We start from the raw sequence: 19015 nt of genomic DNA, 5'->3' as shown, positions 1-19015 counted from the left end.
ATGTAATTCTCATTTTTGTCTTTCTATTAACTTGTCACAGTGACAATTGTCATTAAATCTTATGAACTCAAATTGAACTCTCTGTTAAAGTGACTCATCAGCATCCTGTCCTGTGAGATGCATCTGTGCTCTGTATCACCCAGGATAGCCCCTCTCAGGGCTATACCTTTGAGCCATTTTACTTGATTGTAAGACCATCAAGATGGAAACCATTGCTGCCACTGATCTAATCTTGACCAGCAAGTATTGGGGGAAAATTATGCAACTCAGATTATCCTCAAATATATGTTCTCAGGGCATTTTAGTGTCTTGAGATGCTCCTTGCACAAGTTGCCAAATAATTGTCAGTAATGTTACCTTCCAGTGATTCTGTTGTCCAGCAGTATATGAAAAATTCTGAGGAATCCTACATTCAAGCAGTCTCACTTCATTTAACAAACATTCATCCAGCACCAGGCACCATCTGGGGGCTAGTGATACCAGCATCAATCAGACAGCAGCCCCAATCCCAAAGGGTTTATCTTCTACTTGTTCCAGCTCTGGGTTCCTTGTGCTTAAATCCTAGTTCTGCTTGACACACTTTTATACTTCTTCACGGTAGTCAGTTGGCCACTTGAATAGAGGAATCTGAACATGAGGAGAGATCAAGGCTGGAGATAAATTTGGGAGTCATGGCACATAGATTTAAAACCACAAGTCTGGAGCCATCAGGGAGGCTGTGCTAGAAAGGAGGCTTAAGATAGAGATCTCGGTCCTCCAACCTTCAGAGATTGAGGAGAAAAGAAATCAGAAAAGGAGCCTGAGATAGCTGCCCAGAGAGTCAGGAAGATCATCAGGAAAACAGGGAGACTCACAAGGCAAGAGAAGAAACCTGCTTCCTTTGTTCAACCCATACCACTCAAATTCTTTGTTCTGATCTCTCTTGAGTATTTTATGCTGCATAAAAGTCCTCTAAGGATTAGCTGTGCTTTCAGCCTCTAATGGGGCTGCAGTATACATGACCACTCTACTCATCTGAGATACCAGGAAAAGAAACCCATTTTATTTTTAACCCTATCACTAGTAGTTTCTGAGAATTGAACACTGGTTGCACCATAGACCAGGGTCCATATCAAGCCAGGTACTGCACACTTCAGATAGAGAGTTGCCACTTCAGTAGACAGAAGTTGGCATTGTCACTAGACAGAAGTATTAAGACTAGCTTTCCTAAGAGTGGTGGGTTAGGTCTACCTAGAAAACAAATGTGCAACTGAGCTTCTGAACAACGGTAGTGATGGTTTAAGATTCTGCAGAGTGACTACCACCACTTTTCCATTTTGTCACAGTGGATATATATTGAGGTTCTAAAATATATAGAGAGTGCCATGCCTGAGGCAAGAGACGGTGCAGAGAGGAATAAGATGCACATCTAGTCAATACAGGGCCTATGCAGCCCACCCCTAAGGAGAAGAAAATAGTAAAAGGTTGAAATTGCTTGGAGCCATAAGAATGGAACCTAAGTTGTCTTTTTTAATAGATTAAAAAAATATCTATTAAAGTGAAATATTGTGTAATGTGGAACAACAAAAGACTACTGAGAGAAGATTGGTTTGTTTCTGAGGTGGCAGCAGGCACAGGCAGGCATGGTCACACCTTAAGGTCATTCTGGAAGGATGACTGTTCCCACCTGGAGCCTCAGAAGCAGATGAACAGTGAAACTATGCAGATAAGATCAATCAGGTCACAGACATATGATGATCAGTGTCACCTGGGGACCAGCCAGGCTGCATGCTGCTTGATGGCATTATCAGGGCAGTGACTGGGCAGCCAAAAAGCAGTTCTTAGAAAACCAAGTGACCTGAGACCTTTCCACAAGGCTTTTCTGGCCAGCAAGAGAGTAAAGCCTAGAAAGCAGGTACACAGTGAAGCACAACAAAGGAGTGAGAGGGAAACTGAGCCAGCCCAGGCCAGGACTCCTCAGGCACAGAAGAAAGAAAGCTTAACTGAGCATTGAACACTGGTTCCACCATCGTCCCCTCCAAAAACCCTTCCACCCATATTTATTGGAGACATATTATGGAAGAATAGAGCAAAACATTGGCCCCCTGTCTCCTGGGGGAGACAGAAAGGTAAATAAATCATTATAGAAAATTATAGTATGCAAGCTAGTGGATGTGACAGAGAGGGCTTACTAGTCTGATGACTACCTGGGCTGAGGTATAAAAGCAAAGTCAGAGATACTTAGGTAACAAGGATAGTGGGCATCCCAGCCCTTGCCAAGCCCTGGCCCTGACACAAAGATTTTAGGAAGGATTCTTATTTGCCTGGTTAGGGACATGCACTATCCTGGGGCTTGCAGATTTAAGGTCAGGGGAAGCAATCCTCTAAGGGACTGACCAGATTATAGAACAGACCTGCCCCTAAATGAGGACAGGCCTACACTAGATGGCTCCACCTGAACCACTGGTGTCACAGTCCAATCCCAGTGAGCCCAAGACAGACAGAAAAGCAGCAACTGAAAACTTCAAGTAGGAGAGCTTCAGGAGCTGCTGTACAAAGAGGGAGACGGAGCTGGAGTTGAGGAGGGGCCCACAGCACAGAGTAGGTGGCACAAATATCTGCCCAGGGGTACACCATGCAGAAAGTCTGATGACTGAAATGAAATAAACCATGGGTATCGAGTGTAAATACCAAGAGGAAGAGAGAAAGGCAAGACCCTCTAGGTGGTAGGCAAGAGGGTGTTGAAGGAAGGTGAAAAGAAATCTTGGTTTCCTGGCATGGTCCTGGATCATGCTTGTTAATGATGTTAGGTAGCCTTTCCACTCTCAGTCCTTCTTTGGATGATAAATTCTATGGTCACTCTAGGTTGAAGGGATATACCATGAAGTGTAGCTTAGGAAGTAAAGGCAGGAGAGAAAGAAGCACTAGGCAAAGAGAAAGAAAGTGGTGGGTTAGGGTTAGGTAAGTTTAAGGTTTCAGATGTGCCTTGGCTCTCGGTGACCTCAGTGTCCAGGACTAGGTGGCAGAAGTGGGAAGCTGGCACTTTATTTCCAGGCACCTTGAGATACCAATAGGATTGAGGTGAAGCCAATGGTTGAGTGGATAATGAGCCAAAATGGAGGTCCAGCCAACATCGGGGCAGACACAGTAAGGGGACCAAGGCTTGACCTGGTGCTCAGTGTGTGCCGCAAGTTCCAGGGCTGTGGGAGCTCACTCCACCTTGCTCTTTGTAGTATTCTCTGTGGAAAAATAGGTGAGGCTGTGGGCGCTCAGTAATTATCCGTTGAATGAAGGAAATGCTTGTATCTCAAGTATCTGAGGGATGAGTTTTATTTACCAAATTTTGTGAATGAGCGTGTAAATTCAGAGGCATTAAATGACTTGTGAGTTCCCTACAATGAATTAATAGCAAAGGGAGAATTCAAACTTAGATCTTACTCCAAAGCCCACATTGTTGATAACTTCAGTATATTGGTTTGGATGATCAAAATGAGACCCATAATGTCTTATTATGTGTTTGTGTTTGTGTACATTATTTATTAAGAGCTTTGTGTCAGTCAGCTTTCTGTCACTGAGACAAAATACATGAGAAAGACAACTTATAGAAGGGAAGACTCGTTTTGGCTCACAGTTTCAGAGCCATGGTCAGCTGGCTCCATTGTTTCTGGGCAGTTTCTGTGATGAGGCAGAACATCATGGTGGAAGGACATAGTGGAGCAAAGCTGCTCACCTTATGGAAGCCGGGAAGCAGAGAGACAGCAGTGGGGCAGGAGAACTGGGGACATGATATGTCCCTAAAGACCTACTGCCTTCACCTAGGTCCCAACTCCTATTGTTTGCACCACCGCCCAATAGTACATTCAAATTATGAATCTATCAATAGATTAGACTATTGATGAGGCCAAAACCCTCGTGGTCCAATCACTTTCTAAAAGCCCTACCTTTGAACACTGCTGCTTTGGGGACCAGGCCTTCAACACATGACCCTTGGGGGACATTCCGGATCCAAAGCTTATCTGTGTCAGGCATTATTCCAAATGTTTCTCTTATATTTAATCCTGTCAACATTTTAATCCTCACAACAACCCTATAATGCAGGTGCTGTTTTTAGCCCCAGTTCACAGCTACAGGAACTGGAACACCGTGCTGAGTAACTGCCCAGGCAATCTGGTTCCAGAGCCGGTGCCATTAATCACTGACATTCGCTGCCTCTTGACTTGTCAGAGAAGTTGCGCACATATTTACAAACAGCATGATTTAGTTACTTCTCCTGAATTCCTTTGTTTATAAAGTCCAGATTTTGAAACTGTGTTCAAGCACTAAATTAACTCCAGCTGAACCCAGCTGAGGGTTCCGCTGTGTCATTGGCCACCAAAGAGGTGAGATTCTGCAGAAAGCCTGTTACACACAGAGGCAGACAGGACCAGGAAACACACACCAGCAAGTTGCTGTGATTGATCAAAATGCTCAGCCCTAGGAGAGGGACAGATGGCTAGGACTGAAACTAGAAGAAAAGGTGGAATCTCGGGAAGGAAGGACTATAGGAGATGGGACTTGGATGAGGTGAAGCTGTGGCAGAAGCCCAGATGGCACATTCCCTGAGCCTTCCTCTGATACAGATTAACACTGACAAAGAAAGAACAATCCAGAGACCCAAGGGTCCTAGGAAACCCCAGGAGAGGGCAAGAGGCTGGTACCTGATAAGTTCACAAGATTCTGTTTTGCTCTCACAATTCACAAAGGAAGCATGTCTGTAACTTTGAAGTCAATAAACCAAAAGAGGGAAATGAAATATGTTCTCTTTCAGACTTGCACACCTGTGCCGGTGGAGCGAGAACCCTATAAGGGAGAGGTCAGCAAATTGAAACCCAGAGACTCCACAGTGGGGACCAGGAAGCAGGACCACCCCTGATTTGGTGCTGTGAGTAATGAAGAGTGGGCGGAGAAAGTATTCCTGTGTGACAATCAGCATATAAATGTCAGCATGTGAAATTGGCCTCTCTCCCTTCACAAGCCTTTGAAGAGTCCAAGGTCAAAGGCTTCAAAGTGATGAAAAATGCAAGGACAGTTAAGCTAAGAAGAGACTGATAAGAGACCTGTTGGTGTAGAACAGTGAGATGAGCCTTCGGGATTAAAGAAGGTCTTGAGGGTAATGGCAAGGAACATTCCCCAGAGAATCTACCACAAGTAAGAAGCAGTGGGTCGGAAGCATACAGAGGGCCCTGTTACTGCACTACTTACAACAAGGAGTATCATTTCATGGTCAAAATTTATAAACCAATTACAACTTTATATGGAACAATGAATCTTTGTATGGTAAATTCCACTGGGTTCTAGAATTTAGAATGCATGAAAAATGAATGTTGTTTTCAGGAATGTAATTTTCAGAAAAATTATTTGATAGTATTTGATGCACTTTTTTCCATGCTTAATTTTTGGAATATAGACACGATCATTTTTGAAAAGATGTTTGAGTGCTTCATCAGGTGCCCCTCATTCTTTTTGACACACATATGTTTCTGTCTTGGAGCACCTGTGATCACATCCTTGTCAATGTTTTTTCTCCTTAATTGTTTTCTAATCCTGTTCTGTCATATCCCTATTTAACAACAGTGGCCTTGTTATGATTTTAGAATCTCTCTACCATCACTTTTACTGACTTCATCAAATAAATGCATTTTTCCAGTTTTGTAATTTCACTAGGTTCTGAAACTTTTAAAAATTTATTTCATGATATGTTTTCAGATACTTCAACATGTACCAATCTGCAAGAGACTTTAACCTAGGGTTGACCTGATGGATAGGGCCAGAGGTTTGTGCTAATCAGGGGCTCTGCTTGACAAAGGTCTGGTTTTCTATGTGCTCAGGCATTGCACATAGTCATATTTTGGCAGGCTGTGCTTCCCTACAAAACCCCCATGGCTGCAGGGATGTGGATGATGAATCCTTGAATAACCAAGCCCTCTGTCCCACATGCTGTGCATGTTGTCAATCTTGAACTTTTTCTAGCCCCAAGTTTCAGTGTTTTTATTGTTTCTACATTACTGAAATTATTCTTCCAATTCAATAAGATCGTATTAAAAGATTCAGAAGAAGATTAGCAAGGGATGGAAATGCTACTGAAAACTATCACATGCTATGAACTGCATTTGTAGGAGCGGGCTTAGTGTTTACTTTGATTGGAGTGTTTCTTGGGGTTAGCTTGAATTCTGCCTCTCTTTGTGGGGGAGAATGCTACACTAGTTGCTTTTATTCTCTTCAAAGGTAAAATCAGAGGAAAGGATGCTGTGCTCCCCTCACAGCCACACGTCCTCAGCCCGTGGAGACCCAGGCCTTATTTCAACTCCCCAAGATCCTTTAGGAAAAATAATCGCTCTGGGCCTCTTTGATTTTCTTTCAACAGCAATTGCTGTCTTCCTTACTATGCCATTGTTGTTGCCTAAGATTGAAGATATAAATGAATATTATTGTGTTGGAAAGTCTGTCTGAAAATTCATTGATGATGCTTTAAAATTTTTGTTTGCACTAGATTTCTTTGAATTTGAAAACATCACTTTCTTGTTTAACAGATTTTTTTTTTTTCATTTTAGTGGCTACATTTGTTTTGAAACTGCACTGCGATTTTACATTTTATTGGAATTAATAAACGTTGAGATCTTCATTTGATATTCTGTTATCTGAATTATGTGTGTCTCCTTCTAACTAGTGGAACAGGGACTGTGGGGGTGGTTTTGACTCAAGACTGTGATTTCCGGTGTGCCATCTGCTTCAGCGACTCCCAACAATCAGGCCCTTGACAGAGTGTATGTAATCACATCAGGTGCTCAACCTTAGGGTGAATCCAAGGCAATTATCCAATCACACTGATGACTTGAGGATTTGAAGGATTCAATGGAATCAGCAAGGCTGAGAGATGCTGGGTTGACACTTTTTTCCCATGTACTTCCGGTCTGTACTATGATCCCTCTGTGTTTGCAGAGAATCAGAGCTGCTTCTCCTGGGTAACTAGGTCAAGAGGGATGTTTAAAACATGGAGTAAACTCAGGGTAATTAGGCAGTTCTTGTGGGTTCCCCTAACACCCACTTAAATCAGGGGTGGGTATTTGCTCATGTGGGTTTAACCAAGGGTAGTGGGAAATTGTACTCACCTGCCATTTGTTTTGAGCGCATGATAAAAAAGGTTGAAGAGCTACACCTCAAGAGAAATCTTTAGGTTCAAACTACAGCTCTTTTTTTTCCTCAGGTTAAAATATACCTTAAAATATTGGTTATTTTTCTTCTCCACTTTGACTGGCAATGGAAATTCTACAATAGAATCACTGAATCTTCTGAAAGGAAATGATTAAATTGTTTTCTTACTCAGAAGCAAATTCTCACTCAGCCTTTAGCATTCAGACAAAATGTCATCCTCTCTGGGAGGCTTTCCAAGATCCGGTGACTGGGTTATGTGCCTTATTTATGCTCCTCCATAGCAGAGCCTAGTGTGGGCCCTGTCATAGTACCTTATCTGGTGCATCATACAATTAGCACTCTATATCCGTGGGTTCCACATGGACTCAACTAACTGTGGATCAAAAATATTTCTTAAAAAATTACATCTGTACTGAACACATACAGACTTTTTCTTGTCATTATTTGCTAAAAAAAGTGTAACAATTATTTACATAGTCTTTACATTATATTGAATATTGCAAGTAATCTAGAGATGATTTAAACCATAAGGGAGAGTCTGTGTAGGTTGTATGCATATACTCTGCCATTTTATATGGGAGGCTTGAACGTCCTCAGATTTGAGGGATCTTGGGGACCCCAGAACCAATACCCCACATATGCTGAGGAACAATAGCAGTTACTGGGTTTACTGCTCTGTCTCCTTTAGGAAACTGAAAACTCATGCAGGCAAGGTCTGCCTGGCTCCCCAGCACCTAGCAGAGAGCCCAGCAACCGATGGGCATTCAATGGATACCTATTCATTTTTGAATAAAGGAAAAAGAGTAAGAGTTTCTGCCAAGTTTTTAAATTGACACAGATGAAGTTAGTGAGAACTCACAACAAAATAGGAACAAACTTCATGGAGGGTTTTTGTGTAAGGGCATTCTGCATGTAGAGCTTGGGGTCATCATTGTCTCTTTGAAAACTATGTTTGGGAGAATGAAATCGCTATAGGATTCCATTGCAACAGCCAATCGAAATGAATGGGGGGCTCTCTTTGTTCCTTTTATTTGGTTTTGTTGCCAGTGCTTTTGTTGAGACCATAGTTCTAAATAATAATAGAAGGCAATGGGAAAACATGATTCAAGCTATCAATATTTAATGCCGTATTTTTCAAGACTGCTGCTGGTGCACAAAATAAGATCTCTGTCCCTGAACAATTGCATGTTTGAGGTCAGCACAAAGGATGGATGGAACAAGTAGAATTTCTTCTCCATGTTCACCTTCCACTGAACTTCCTCCAAGGAAGCGTGAGGAGATAAAAAGTGCAGGCTTTAAATGCTATCCTCTGTTCACTACATGTGAGGCCTTGAGCAACTTTTAAAATTAAAATATGAGATTATCGAAACTTGCAAAAAGATAAAAAATTACCATAAATCACCCTTTTGAATTTTCCCAGTTAAGAATGGAGACTTTCTCCTCTTTTGTTCATTTCCCATTCCTTGCCCTGGGTACCCAGCAGCCCCCGTCTGCTGTTTCATTTCCACATACATCTTTTATACCTGAATATACATATACCTGACCCTAAGCATTGTTTTGAATGTGATTAAACCTTATTAAAACATTGCATAGTATATATTGTTTTTGTTTCTGCTTTTGTGTGTGTGTTATCAACATGCTTGGGAGTTATTTGTTTTGGTGGGTCTAATTCTAGTTATTGATTTTATTGCTGAAGAATATTCCACCTACGATCATACCACAAACTACTTACCCATTCCCTGGTTGGATGAACTTTCAGATTGTTCAATGACATGGCTATCACAACACTGTTCTAAGAATCTCGGCATAGCTTTCTGTGGGTATGAATTTGAGTTTCTCTAGGGTCTATACATTCAGTACAAGGAGCAAAACTGATGGATCTTGCCTTACTTACACACTGACAAATGGTTCTCCAAGGATTTTGCCAATCTGATACCTGTCAAAAGGATCTCACTAGAGTTTGAATTTGCATTTTCTGGAGTGCTAATGAGGCTGAGCTCCTTCTCCTCATTGATCTTCCTAAACCTCAGTTTCTTCATTTATAAGAGAAGAATGGTAATGGTACAGAATATGTCCACAGGATGCTGTGAGGGTTAGAAAGCCCAGACTGAATGGTCAGCAATTGCTAGCTACATTACTCTGCTTACCATTAATGGCAGTATGATGAGTTAATAATGATGTGCTATCCAGAGACTGCCAAAGCCTTGGTTGTTCATCTCTTTCTATGGAGAAATTCGCCATGCTTGGCAATGCCAGCTCCTTGGGCAGAAACAGGGGTATGGAAGCCAAGAATGAGGGGTGGGGGTGGTAGAGCCAGCCCAGGCATGGGGTCAGAGCATAAGGGGGGCTCAATGAGGGCCAGTGGGCATGGTGGCCTGGGGGCAGGTCCCAGTAAGCAGTCCAAGCGGGGTCACACTTAGGGGAGGTTGGAACCTGGCTTTCAAGTGGGGAGTGTAAGCAAATTTCCATGTCAGCAAGGAGGTGGTTACAGCTAAGGCCCTCTTCTGTTTTCTCTCTGTACAGGAAGCAGTATTTGGGCTTATCACAAGCTTTAAGTCACAAACAGTACATTTGAACTAGCTGAGCAAGATACCTGAACTTCAGGAGCCTCGGTTTCTCTATTGCTCAATGGGAATAGAGAAACCAATAATGCCTCCTGCAAGGGTAGTTGGAAGGATTAATTGAGGCTATGCATAAAGCCCCTGGCCCTCCATCAGTGGTAGGTCAGAGTGTCCCCTCCTTCCTCCCCTTCCTCCACAAGGGCTCACTCTCTTCTTGCTCATTTACCTAATATTGAGCCTCCTGAAGGAAAAAAAAATACATGCGTTAGATTTATTTTTGTCAACTCCACTTTCTTCCTTGACTTCTTTTTGAAGAATATCTTTTTTTGTTATTTTTTTTAAGAGCAGTGGGTCCATTATTTATTAAACACCTACTGTTTCTAGATCACAGAACTAAACCCCTTAGAGTGGCTGCGACTGCCCCTTGGGTGCCTTGCAGAGTGGGCCGTACACCCTTGTTGAAGGAATGAAACAATCTTGGAAGGAGAAGATGATGGAGGAAGAGGAAGAAGAGGAAGAGGAGGAGGAGAAGGAGGAGGAGGAGAAGGAGGGGGAAGGGTACTATTCATCAATAAAAAGTAACATCACAAAAAAACATTGTGTTTAAAGTCAGAGATGCATTTGCCTAAAGAGCTATCAGCAGCATTTGTAAAAATATAAACTGCACCGTGGACTGGCCCTTAGGACTCTGTGGGCCAAGGGCGCTTGCATAACAGGCAGGGGAGTGAGGAATTTTGGCAGGGCTTTTCAAACAGCGGTGTTCTGCCCTATAATAGGATACAGCCTCCCCAAGAGCACAGGCCCTTTGGCTTTTTCTTCAGTGAAACCTACAAATGTGCTTAATAGATTCTTCACAGCACTTACAGGCCCTTATTAGATACCAGACCAGTACTGAATCCTATTTAAACTCCATCATTTAATTCTCTCTTTGGCCTTTTGAGACAGATAGTATTACTGTTCTTATTTAGATGAGAAAACAAAGCATGAGGGAGGTTGGGTCATCCCCTGAAGACACTCAGCTGTTTATTGGGTAACTCAGGATGTAAACTCTGGTCCAACTGACTTCACAAGACCCCTCTAGCATGTTTCTCTTCATCTCTTTTTTGGTCCTGGGGATTGAATTCAGGGGCACTCAACCACTGAACCACATCCCCAGCCCTATTTTGTATTTTATTTAGAGACTGGGTCTCACTGAGTTGCTTAATGCCTCACTTTTTGCTGAGGCTGGCTTTGAACTTGTGATTTCCTGTCTCAGCCTTCTGAGCTGCTGGGATTACAGGTGTGCAACAACGTGCCTGACTATCATGTTTCTTAGTCAGAACTGAATAAAAGATCTATTCCTGAAGGATGTACCTGAACATCACTGGCACTCAGAAGAAAATAACAGCAGCATTCAGCCATTAAGAATTTATCTAAAAATACAATCTATTGCTTTAATACTTCCTAAATATCAGCTAACATGATCCTTATAACACCACCACAAGGTGGGAACTGCGATTATCTTCATTCCATATGTGGGGATACTGAGGCTTGGGGAGGAAGATGGACTGTAATTTCTCAGACCCCAGATATCATCAGAAGGATGACCTGGAAAGGATTTTCCAGACTGTATGAAGCCTTTTCAGTGAAGAGAGTTTCCCAGCCATCCAAGATAACACAGGTAAAGTTTTACCAACTTATCTCTCTGTGTGCTGGACACGTTCTCCAGTTATTTTTGCATAAAAGCTATTTATGCATTATTTTCTCCAATTATTTACGCAGACTTTTCTGAGATCAATGGCAGTTGTCATGGAATCCAACTTGATTTGTTATAGGAAATCTATTGGCTTTTCTTTCTTTTATGCATTCATTATATTTAAGATAATTGGATCAAGATTTGATGTTTTCTCCCCTTAAACCCAAAGTCAAGAGCCCAGGTGGGAAATGGTGGGTGGGAGTGATTCATAGTATGAACCACCTCTGAGTGGGTGGCTGAGCAGGTGCCAAAGCAGCAGAAGTCTAGCCATGGCCTGTCCCTAGCCATTGGGAACTGAATCTGAAGCAGCATCACTCTGTCACTGCCACCCCTGAACACTCATGGGCTCAGTACCTCTTGCCATGAGGCACCTCCCTTGATGCACAGAGGGCTCAGCCTCAGTCACTCGTGTTGGCCCCAGCTCTACACCATTTGCTTGTGTGGTGGTGCAGGGCACAGCTCTGCTCTGAACTTTCATTTTCATTTCCACAGGAGGAGGTGTGGCTGCCTGTGTAGCGAACGCTCAAGAGCACAGAATCTAAACTGACTGGGTCCCAGACTTCCCTCTGTCACTTACTGCCTGTGCCTCTTAGGCAAATCACTCAAACTTTCCCCACTTCATGTGTCTTATCTATAAAATGGGGAATAACCATATCTACTTTCTAGAGTTTGGGGAGAATTAAATGGAGCAAGTCATACCCTATCCTGAGCATAAAGTCAGTCCTGGACCAACATTTGCTTCTGTTATTTCTTGGCGCTTGATTGCTTTATTATTCTACCTCAAATCAGAATTACGCCATCTAATGTCACCTCAGGAACTCTTGGTTTCCTCTGAGTCACATTTGGTAGCCACTGTTGCCCAACAGTTCAATTATACAACCCAACTTAAACCGAAACACAAAACAAACCCTTCTGCTAAAGAGGCTCCCTAGCGATTGACTATTATTTTCCTACCTGGGCCTCGGTAATTCATGCACCCGCTTGAGAAATAGACCTGGCTATTTTCTTTTCAAATTTTCTCAGGAGCCAATTAAACACAAGTCTTTCCATCCCATAAAATATAGTCTTTGAATTCATTGTTGGTGAAAGTCAATAATTGAAATTAAAATATGTCTGCAATGAATTCTTCTAAAGTCTTAAGCGTTTTTGGAATTTATTCTTTATAACTCACATTAGAATAGAAAGAGAGGGAGAGAGAGAGAGAGGGCATGAGTTGTTTTCTGGGTGAAGTCTTCATTATATTTGAACATGGATTAGATTTAAAATTCGTTCAGATAAGAAATCAGAGCATGATAAAGATTTGGGGATAAAAATGGCTTTCAGGCTTCACAGCACGGAGATGAAGAAGCAGAGACTGTACACATTTCACCCTGTAGGCAACTAAACCTTTACTGAGTGTGTATTATGTGCCAGGTATTGGCACAAGAGATAAGATTGTGAGAAAAAAGCAAACATTGTTCCTACCCTTCCAGGAAAAACAGACATTGATCAAATAAGTGCACAACCTACATTTACAACTTTAGTGCTTCAAAGAAAGCTTCTACCTTGAAATGAGAAGAACAGTGATTATTTTGCAGGGTCTGGGAGTGTCTTCTCTATCCAATCTCCTCACTGCCTCTTGAGCCACATCTTTTGCTTTCTTATCCTCATCACAACCAGCATTGGCTGGAGTATATTCACAGCTGTTCCCAAATGTCTAACGCAGAAGCTGGCACATAGTAGGAAGTCAGGATATGCTTGTCGGATGTTTACTCCTGTTGACAATGAATCATTATAAAACAGGGTTAGTGTCATTAGAAACAACTCTTTCCTCTCTGGGCTTGTGCAGGTCTTTTATGTTTTGTTGTGTTTTTAGGATGGAAAGATAATAGATGGGGGCGGGAGAAGAGAAGATATGGTAACAAATCAATGGCAAGGGTTACCTTTTTGCATATTTTGGCAATTCTTGCCTTTCACAGTCATCCGTTCTCAACCATTATATAGTACATAGTTCTGATAACCATAAATTGTGGATTTTCTGGGAGAGTTTGGAATAGTTCAATTATAGTTCCAATGTCAAATAGCATTGTTCCATCAGTTGCACTCTTGTGTATCAATTGTCCCTGCCATATGCCAGTCTCCCCAATGGGGCTATGAATTCCCCCAGGCAGAGACTGCTGTACCCTAGTGCCTAGCTTAATGCCAGGCAAGGATAGAGAGGTACATGGTGGGGGGCAGTTGCATGACTCTTCCATAAGTGAAATAGAATTATCATCTGACCCAGCAGTCCCACTGCCTGGTATAGACCCCAAAGTGTTAAGAACAAGCATCTGAAAATCTATACATGAATATTTATAGCAGCAGCATCCATCATATCCAAAAGAAAGAAACAACCCAAATGTCCAACAACTGTTGAATGGGTAAATACATTGTGGTATAGCCATCCAAGAGAATAGTATTCAGCTGTATAAAAGCATGAAGTACTGATACATGCTACAACATGGACCAACCTTGCAAACAGCATGCTGTACAAAATAAGCCAGATATAATAGGTTGCATATTGCATCAATCCATTTAGATCAAATGTCCAAAATAGGCCAATATATGCAGACAAAAGGCAGACGATGGGGTGCTGGGGACTGAGGCAGGGAAGGAATGGGGAGTGACGGCTTAATGGATATGGCATTTCTTTAGAGGATGAAGAAAAGTTCTAAAATAGAGTGGGGATGTTGCATAACACTATGAATATACTAAAAGCCACTGAATTGTACTCTGCAAAATTGCCCATGGTTACAAGGGCAAATATTGTTATAAGTATTTTATTGCAATGAGAAAAACACTTTAAAAAATGGAAGAGGAACAATAACAATTTTAAAATAAACTGACTCATGTTAAGTGAGGGATTTGAGTGCTTCGGGTGGCTGGAAAATCCGAAGAAAAGATGCAGAAAGGAGGTGTAGAGTGGATGTCTTCATATGACAAGGACAGCTTAAGGAGCCCAGCTGTGAGCCCTCAGCTCTCTCCCCAGAGCGAAAACCAGGTCCTTCTGAGGGTCAGCGAGGGATTGTAATGTCAGCAATCAGGACTCAGCAATGGTCATGGTGCAAACACTGTTAGAACCAGAGCTGGTACAGAACCCAGCTGCGTGATACTGAAGTTGTCACAACTGATCCCCTTCCAGATCTCATTCATTAATTCAACAAGAATCATTGTACCGCACATGCTCCATCCTTCCTGCTTCTGAGGTCACCAACTTCTACTCTCTGCCCACTTTCCAGGCTGAAGCTGGTGGGAAGGGACCTCCAGGAAGGACTTTGTTCATGGTCATGAGATATGACCACAGAGTTACATTTGCCATGAATAAGCTCCTGAGATCAGTGACCAAGAGACTATCCTCTATGTCCATCTTTGCCCTTGTTCTGGCTGTGTGGCCTTGTACAAGTCACTCACCCTGTCTGAGCTCCCATTTCTTCAACTGGAGGTAATAATATGCACCCAATCCTTCCTTACAAGCTTGTTTTGAAATAAAGTCCATGAAATGAATTGAGTTTGTTTGACATGATCAAGTGTCAGATACAGGTGGAGAGAGCACCTTTTTTTTGTTGTTGTTTTTTGGTACCAGGTATTGAACTCAGTGGCACTTAACCACTGACTGAACCACATCCCCAGCCCTATTTTGTATTTTATTTAGAGACAGGTCTCACAGAGTTGTTTAGTGCCTCACTTTTTACTGAGGCTGGCTTTGAACTTGTGATCCTCCTGTCTCAGCCTCCCAAGCTGCTAGGATTACAGGCATGTGCTACTGTGCCCGGCTGAGAGAGCACCATTTTTATAGTGGTTAAGAGCATAGGTTTTGGGGAGCATCTGGGAGACCACAGCTGGCCAAGGCATCTAACTATTTAAAAATAGGAGCCGTAGAGCTGGGCACCGTGGCACACACCTGTAATCCCAGCAGCTCAGGAGAATGAGGCAGGAGGATCGCAAGTTCAAAGCCAGCCTCAGCAACAGTGAGGTTACTAAGCAATTCAGTGAGACCTTGTCTCTAAATAAAATACAAAATAGGGGATGTGACTCAGTGGTTGAGTGCCCCTGAGTTCAATCCCTTGTACCAAAAAAAAAAAAAAAGGGTGGGGGGAGAAGTAGATTGGTCTTTAGGTGTGTAGTGAGAAAAAGATGAGACCACACCCACAAGCCAGCCAGAGTGGGACAGAAGGGAGTGAGCAATTGGTGAATGACAATGACTTGCCATTTCCTGGTTCACTGCAGGGTCCTGGAAAGGGCCTCCCCACATCTGCATCTGACCATTCATCACCCAGTGAGGATCATCCCACCCCCACCCCACCCCTGTGCTGGTCTGTCCCCAGTGGCCTTGCCTCTGGGAGTCCCTGAGACGGGGCTGCATGGTCCCCAGCCACAGCGCTGCTGCTTCAGTTCCACCAGGCTGGCCTGCAGCTCCACAGACAACGTCTTGGCAGTTACTCACTGTCCTCCTCCAGCTCCCCAAGTTCTGTTTTCGTTTCTTAAGTGGTTTACAATCATCCCTGCAGCTTTCCACCCTGGGCCCAATCTCACTGTCAATAATTCTCTTGTCTTGGGAATTCTTGTTACCAGGCTTCTCAAAAGGACACGTGCACCCTTGCCCATCAATATTTACTGCTCGGCACAGGTCTGTGGACAGGGAGAGAGGTTCGAAGCACATAAAGAAGATGTGGGCACAGCCCTCGGGAGCTCATGATAACAGCGTTCCAGGGAGAGGCAGCTGGAGGTAGCCAAGCCCCTGGAGGGAAGGTGGGCAGCCGGGCAGGCAGGGCCAGCATTGCCAGGCAGGTCCCAGGAGGAGAGAAGCCGCTGAGCATTTTCTTATTGTTTTGTCCGATTTTGTTTGTACGCTACAAAGGACAAATGGAACTTACTCAATCTCAGTTGTAGGATCCTAGAATATAAAGCAATGCCCCTGGTCTCATGGGAAATAGGGAAGGAAGGTTAATTGGTATTTCTTCCATTTAGTGAAATTCTTTTGGGGCTGCTGCTTAATACCCAGAGGAGAAGAGTCAGAATAAGAGTGGAGGACAGTGTGGGCAAGGCCTCACGCACCAAAGGACATGTGACACAGGCCAGGGGCCCACTGAAGACTTGGATTTCATTGCTTCACAGCATGAGGCCTGGGGAAGTCGCTTAAGCTCTCTCAACCTCAGTTTCTTGGGTCAGGGCTTGGAGACCATAATACCTGCACTGCTTACTGTACTCTATTGTTCCAAAGACCAAGAGATGACTTTGAAAGCAACAAAGCAATAGGGGTGTAACAAGTGATATGACAAACAAGAATGTCATGCTCGAAAAGCCAGTTGCTCTGGAAAGTTGGTTTGTATTGAAACAAGATGCAGTCCTGGGAAATTTAAAGATAAATTGGTGAGATCATAGGAACCCAACACAGACCTTTTGGGGAGGGAGGAGCCAAGGACTAGAGACATTACTGGGGCATGAACAGATTAGCAGGGGAGGCAGAGAAAGGGAGGGGTCGCCAGCCCTCTGCAGGAAGCTGGAAGGTTTTGTTCATTGATGTGCGGAGACCTGGGGCTGGGGTAACAGATAATGAGGTGAGTGTCTTCCGTGGAGTACCATCCATATTGAGGGTCACAAGCAAACGCCAGGGCATAGAACAAGCATGCCAAAGCCAAGGCCAGGACTGAACATGGCAACCGTGGAAAAGACCCTCTGGGCCTGGAGGACCTGGATAGTGGAATGAGCTGGGTGTCCCATGCACAGAGGAGGCTGACCTCGGGTGCAGGGTCCTGACACCACTTTGGGGAGAAGACAGGTTCTGAAGGAGCTGGAATCCTGGGCAGGGTGGCAAGGTGTCCCTGGGCTGAGAAGCACCCTGGACAGGAAAGGGCTTTGGGGCAAGGGGAGGCTGATTCCTAGGAATGAGATGACTTGTGTTTAGATCTTGGTTCCTCTAGAGAGCAGGTCAGGACAGTGACCTCCCTGGGCATCTCTGATTCTCAGTGCCTTGCCCTGTGCCTGTCACACAGGGGGCACTAGTTTTTGGCCAGAGTGAACCAGTATATAAATGACATGTGGATGTGGTTAAATTAAAAATATCCAGTAAGCTCTGAATTTTATTCCCCCTTTCAGTGGCTTTTGGTAAACCTGTTGTTTTTTTTTTTTTCTAGAACCAGATAGCATATATGGAGATCACTCCCGCTACCCCTCCTGAGAACTCCTGTCTGTCCTGCAAGTCCCTTCTCTTCACATGGTGTATGCACTCAGGAGTGTCCCATGTAGGGGCTTGTTTCCATGGCAACTTGCTTCTGCACTCCGGCATTCTCATCTGCCCCTAGTCCCCAGGCAGGCAGGCATTGCTACACCTTATTCAAATTCCTGACTATGGTAGTTCCCAGCCGTGTTCACACCCTGTGCTCATACCGAGCTCTTACATTAGGGAACATTATCTTCTCAAAGATCAACTTTGAAAATGCACTTAAACACAATAAGGCATGATCTTAAAAAAAATGAAACTAGAAATATAGACTTAGTCACTGACTCTTCAAAACCGCTTATCTGTGTGTGTTGAATGATAGCTGTGAAAGGGGTCCCTAGGAGAAGCATCTGGCTCCAGAAATAATGTGTGGGTCTCAGACTTTCACCAGCATCTGTGGACTCTGTCTGGTCTTGGTCACTGTTGTGGTCAGACCCATCTATACTAAGAAAGATCAGAACTCCATGTCCAGGTCACAGAGGAAGAAATGTCACAGTAAAAATTTCATTTCATCTTACTTTGTCTTTTTTACTAGAAGGGTCCATTTGTGTTGTCTAAGGCTCCTTTCAAAATTATTTATTTATTTATTCTAATTAAGTATATATACCAGCAGAATGCATTTCGATTTATTGTGCACAATCGTAGCACAACTTTTCATTTCTCTGGTTGTACATGATGTAGCATCACACCATAGGTGCAGTCAGTCATACAAGTACCTAGGTAACGATGTCCATCTCATTCTACCATCTTTTCTGCCCCATGCCCCCTCCCTACCTCTCCTTTCCCTTTGCCCAAAGTTCCTCCATTTTTCCCATGGCCCCACCATTATGGATCAGCATTCACTTATCTTTGGTTTTGGGGAATTGCCTTACTTTGCTTAGCATGATATTCTCCAACTCCAGCCATTTACCTGCAAACGCCATAATTTTATTCTCTTTTAATGCTGAGTAATATTCCGTTGTGTATATATACCACAGTTTCTTTATCCATTCATCTATTGAAGGGCATCTAGGCTGGTTCCACAGTTTAGCTATTGTGAATTCTGCTGCTATAAACATTGATGTGGCTGTGTTACTATAGTATGCTGATTTTAAGTCCTTTGGGTATATGCCGGGGAGTGGGACAGCTGGGTCAAAGGGTGATTCCATTCCAAGTGTTCTAAGGAATCTGCACACTGATTTCCAGATTGGCTGCACCAATTTGCAATCCCACCAGCAGTGTATGAGTGTGCCTTTTCCCCACATCCTCGCCAACACTTACTGTTGCTTGTATTCTTGAAAACTGTAAGGCTCCTGACGTGGTTTTAAAACA

The 19015-nt window shown here is 43.3% G+C and overlaps 1 protein-coding gene across 3 annotated transcripts in view; it reads left to right on the top strand.

Moving 5' to 3' along the window:
• Positions 1–6645, top strand: part of Dpys (dihydropyrimidinase) — a 72837-nt gene extending 66192 nt beyond the window's left edge. The window contains exons 9-10 of one of the 3 annotated variants that reach the window (XM_046464635.2): positions 4787–4900; positions 6570–6645. In XM_046464635.2, coding sequence (XP_046320591.1) covers positions 4787–4891 — 105 coding nt within the window. In that variant the 3' untranslated portion in view covers positions 4892–4900; positions 6570–6645. Of the gene's footprint in view, positions 1–4786 lie in introns of all 3 variants that reach the window. The other 2 variants (XM_046464634.2, XM_046464633.2) reach the window with 2 other exon arrangements.
• The last annotated feature ends 12370 nt before the right edge of the window (positions 6646–19015 follow it).

Source organism: Marmota monax, unplaced genomic scaffold (assembly GCF_021218885.2).
Source record: "Marmota monax isolate L192 unplaced genomic scaffold, Marmota_monax_Labrador192_F-V1.1 WCK01_AAM20220418_F8-fsc00003, whole genome shotgun sequence".
NCBI classification, from domain to species: Eukaryota; Metazoa; Chordata; class Mammalia; order Rodentia; family Sciuridae; genus Marmota; species Marmota monax.
The sequence above is the reverse complement of the archived record's forward strand: the minus strand, read 5'-3'. Positions and strand labels throughout refer to the sequence as shown.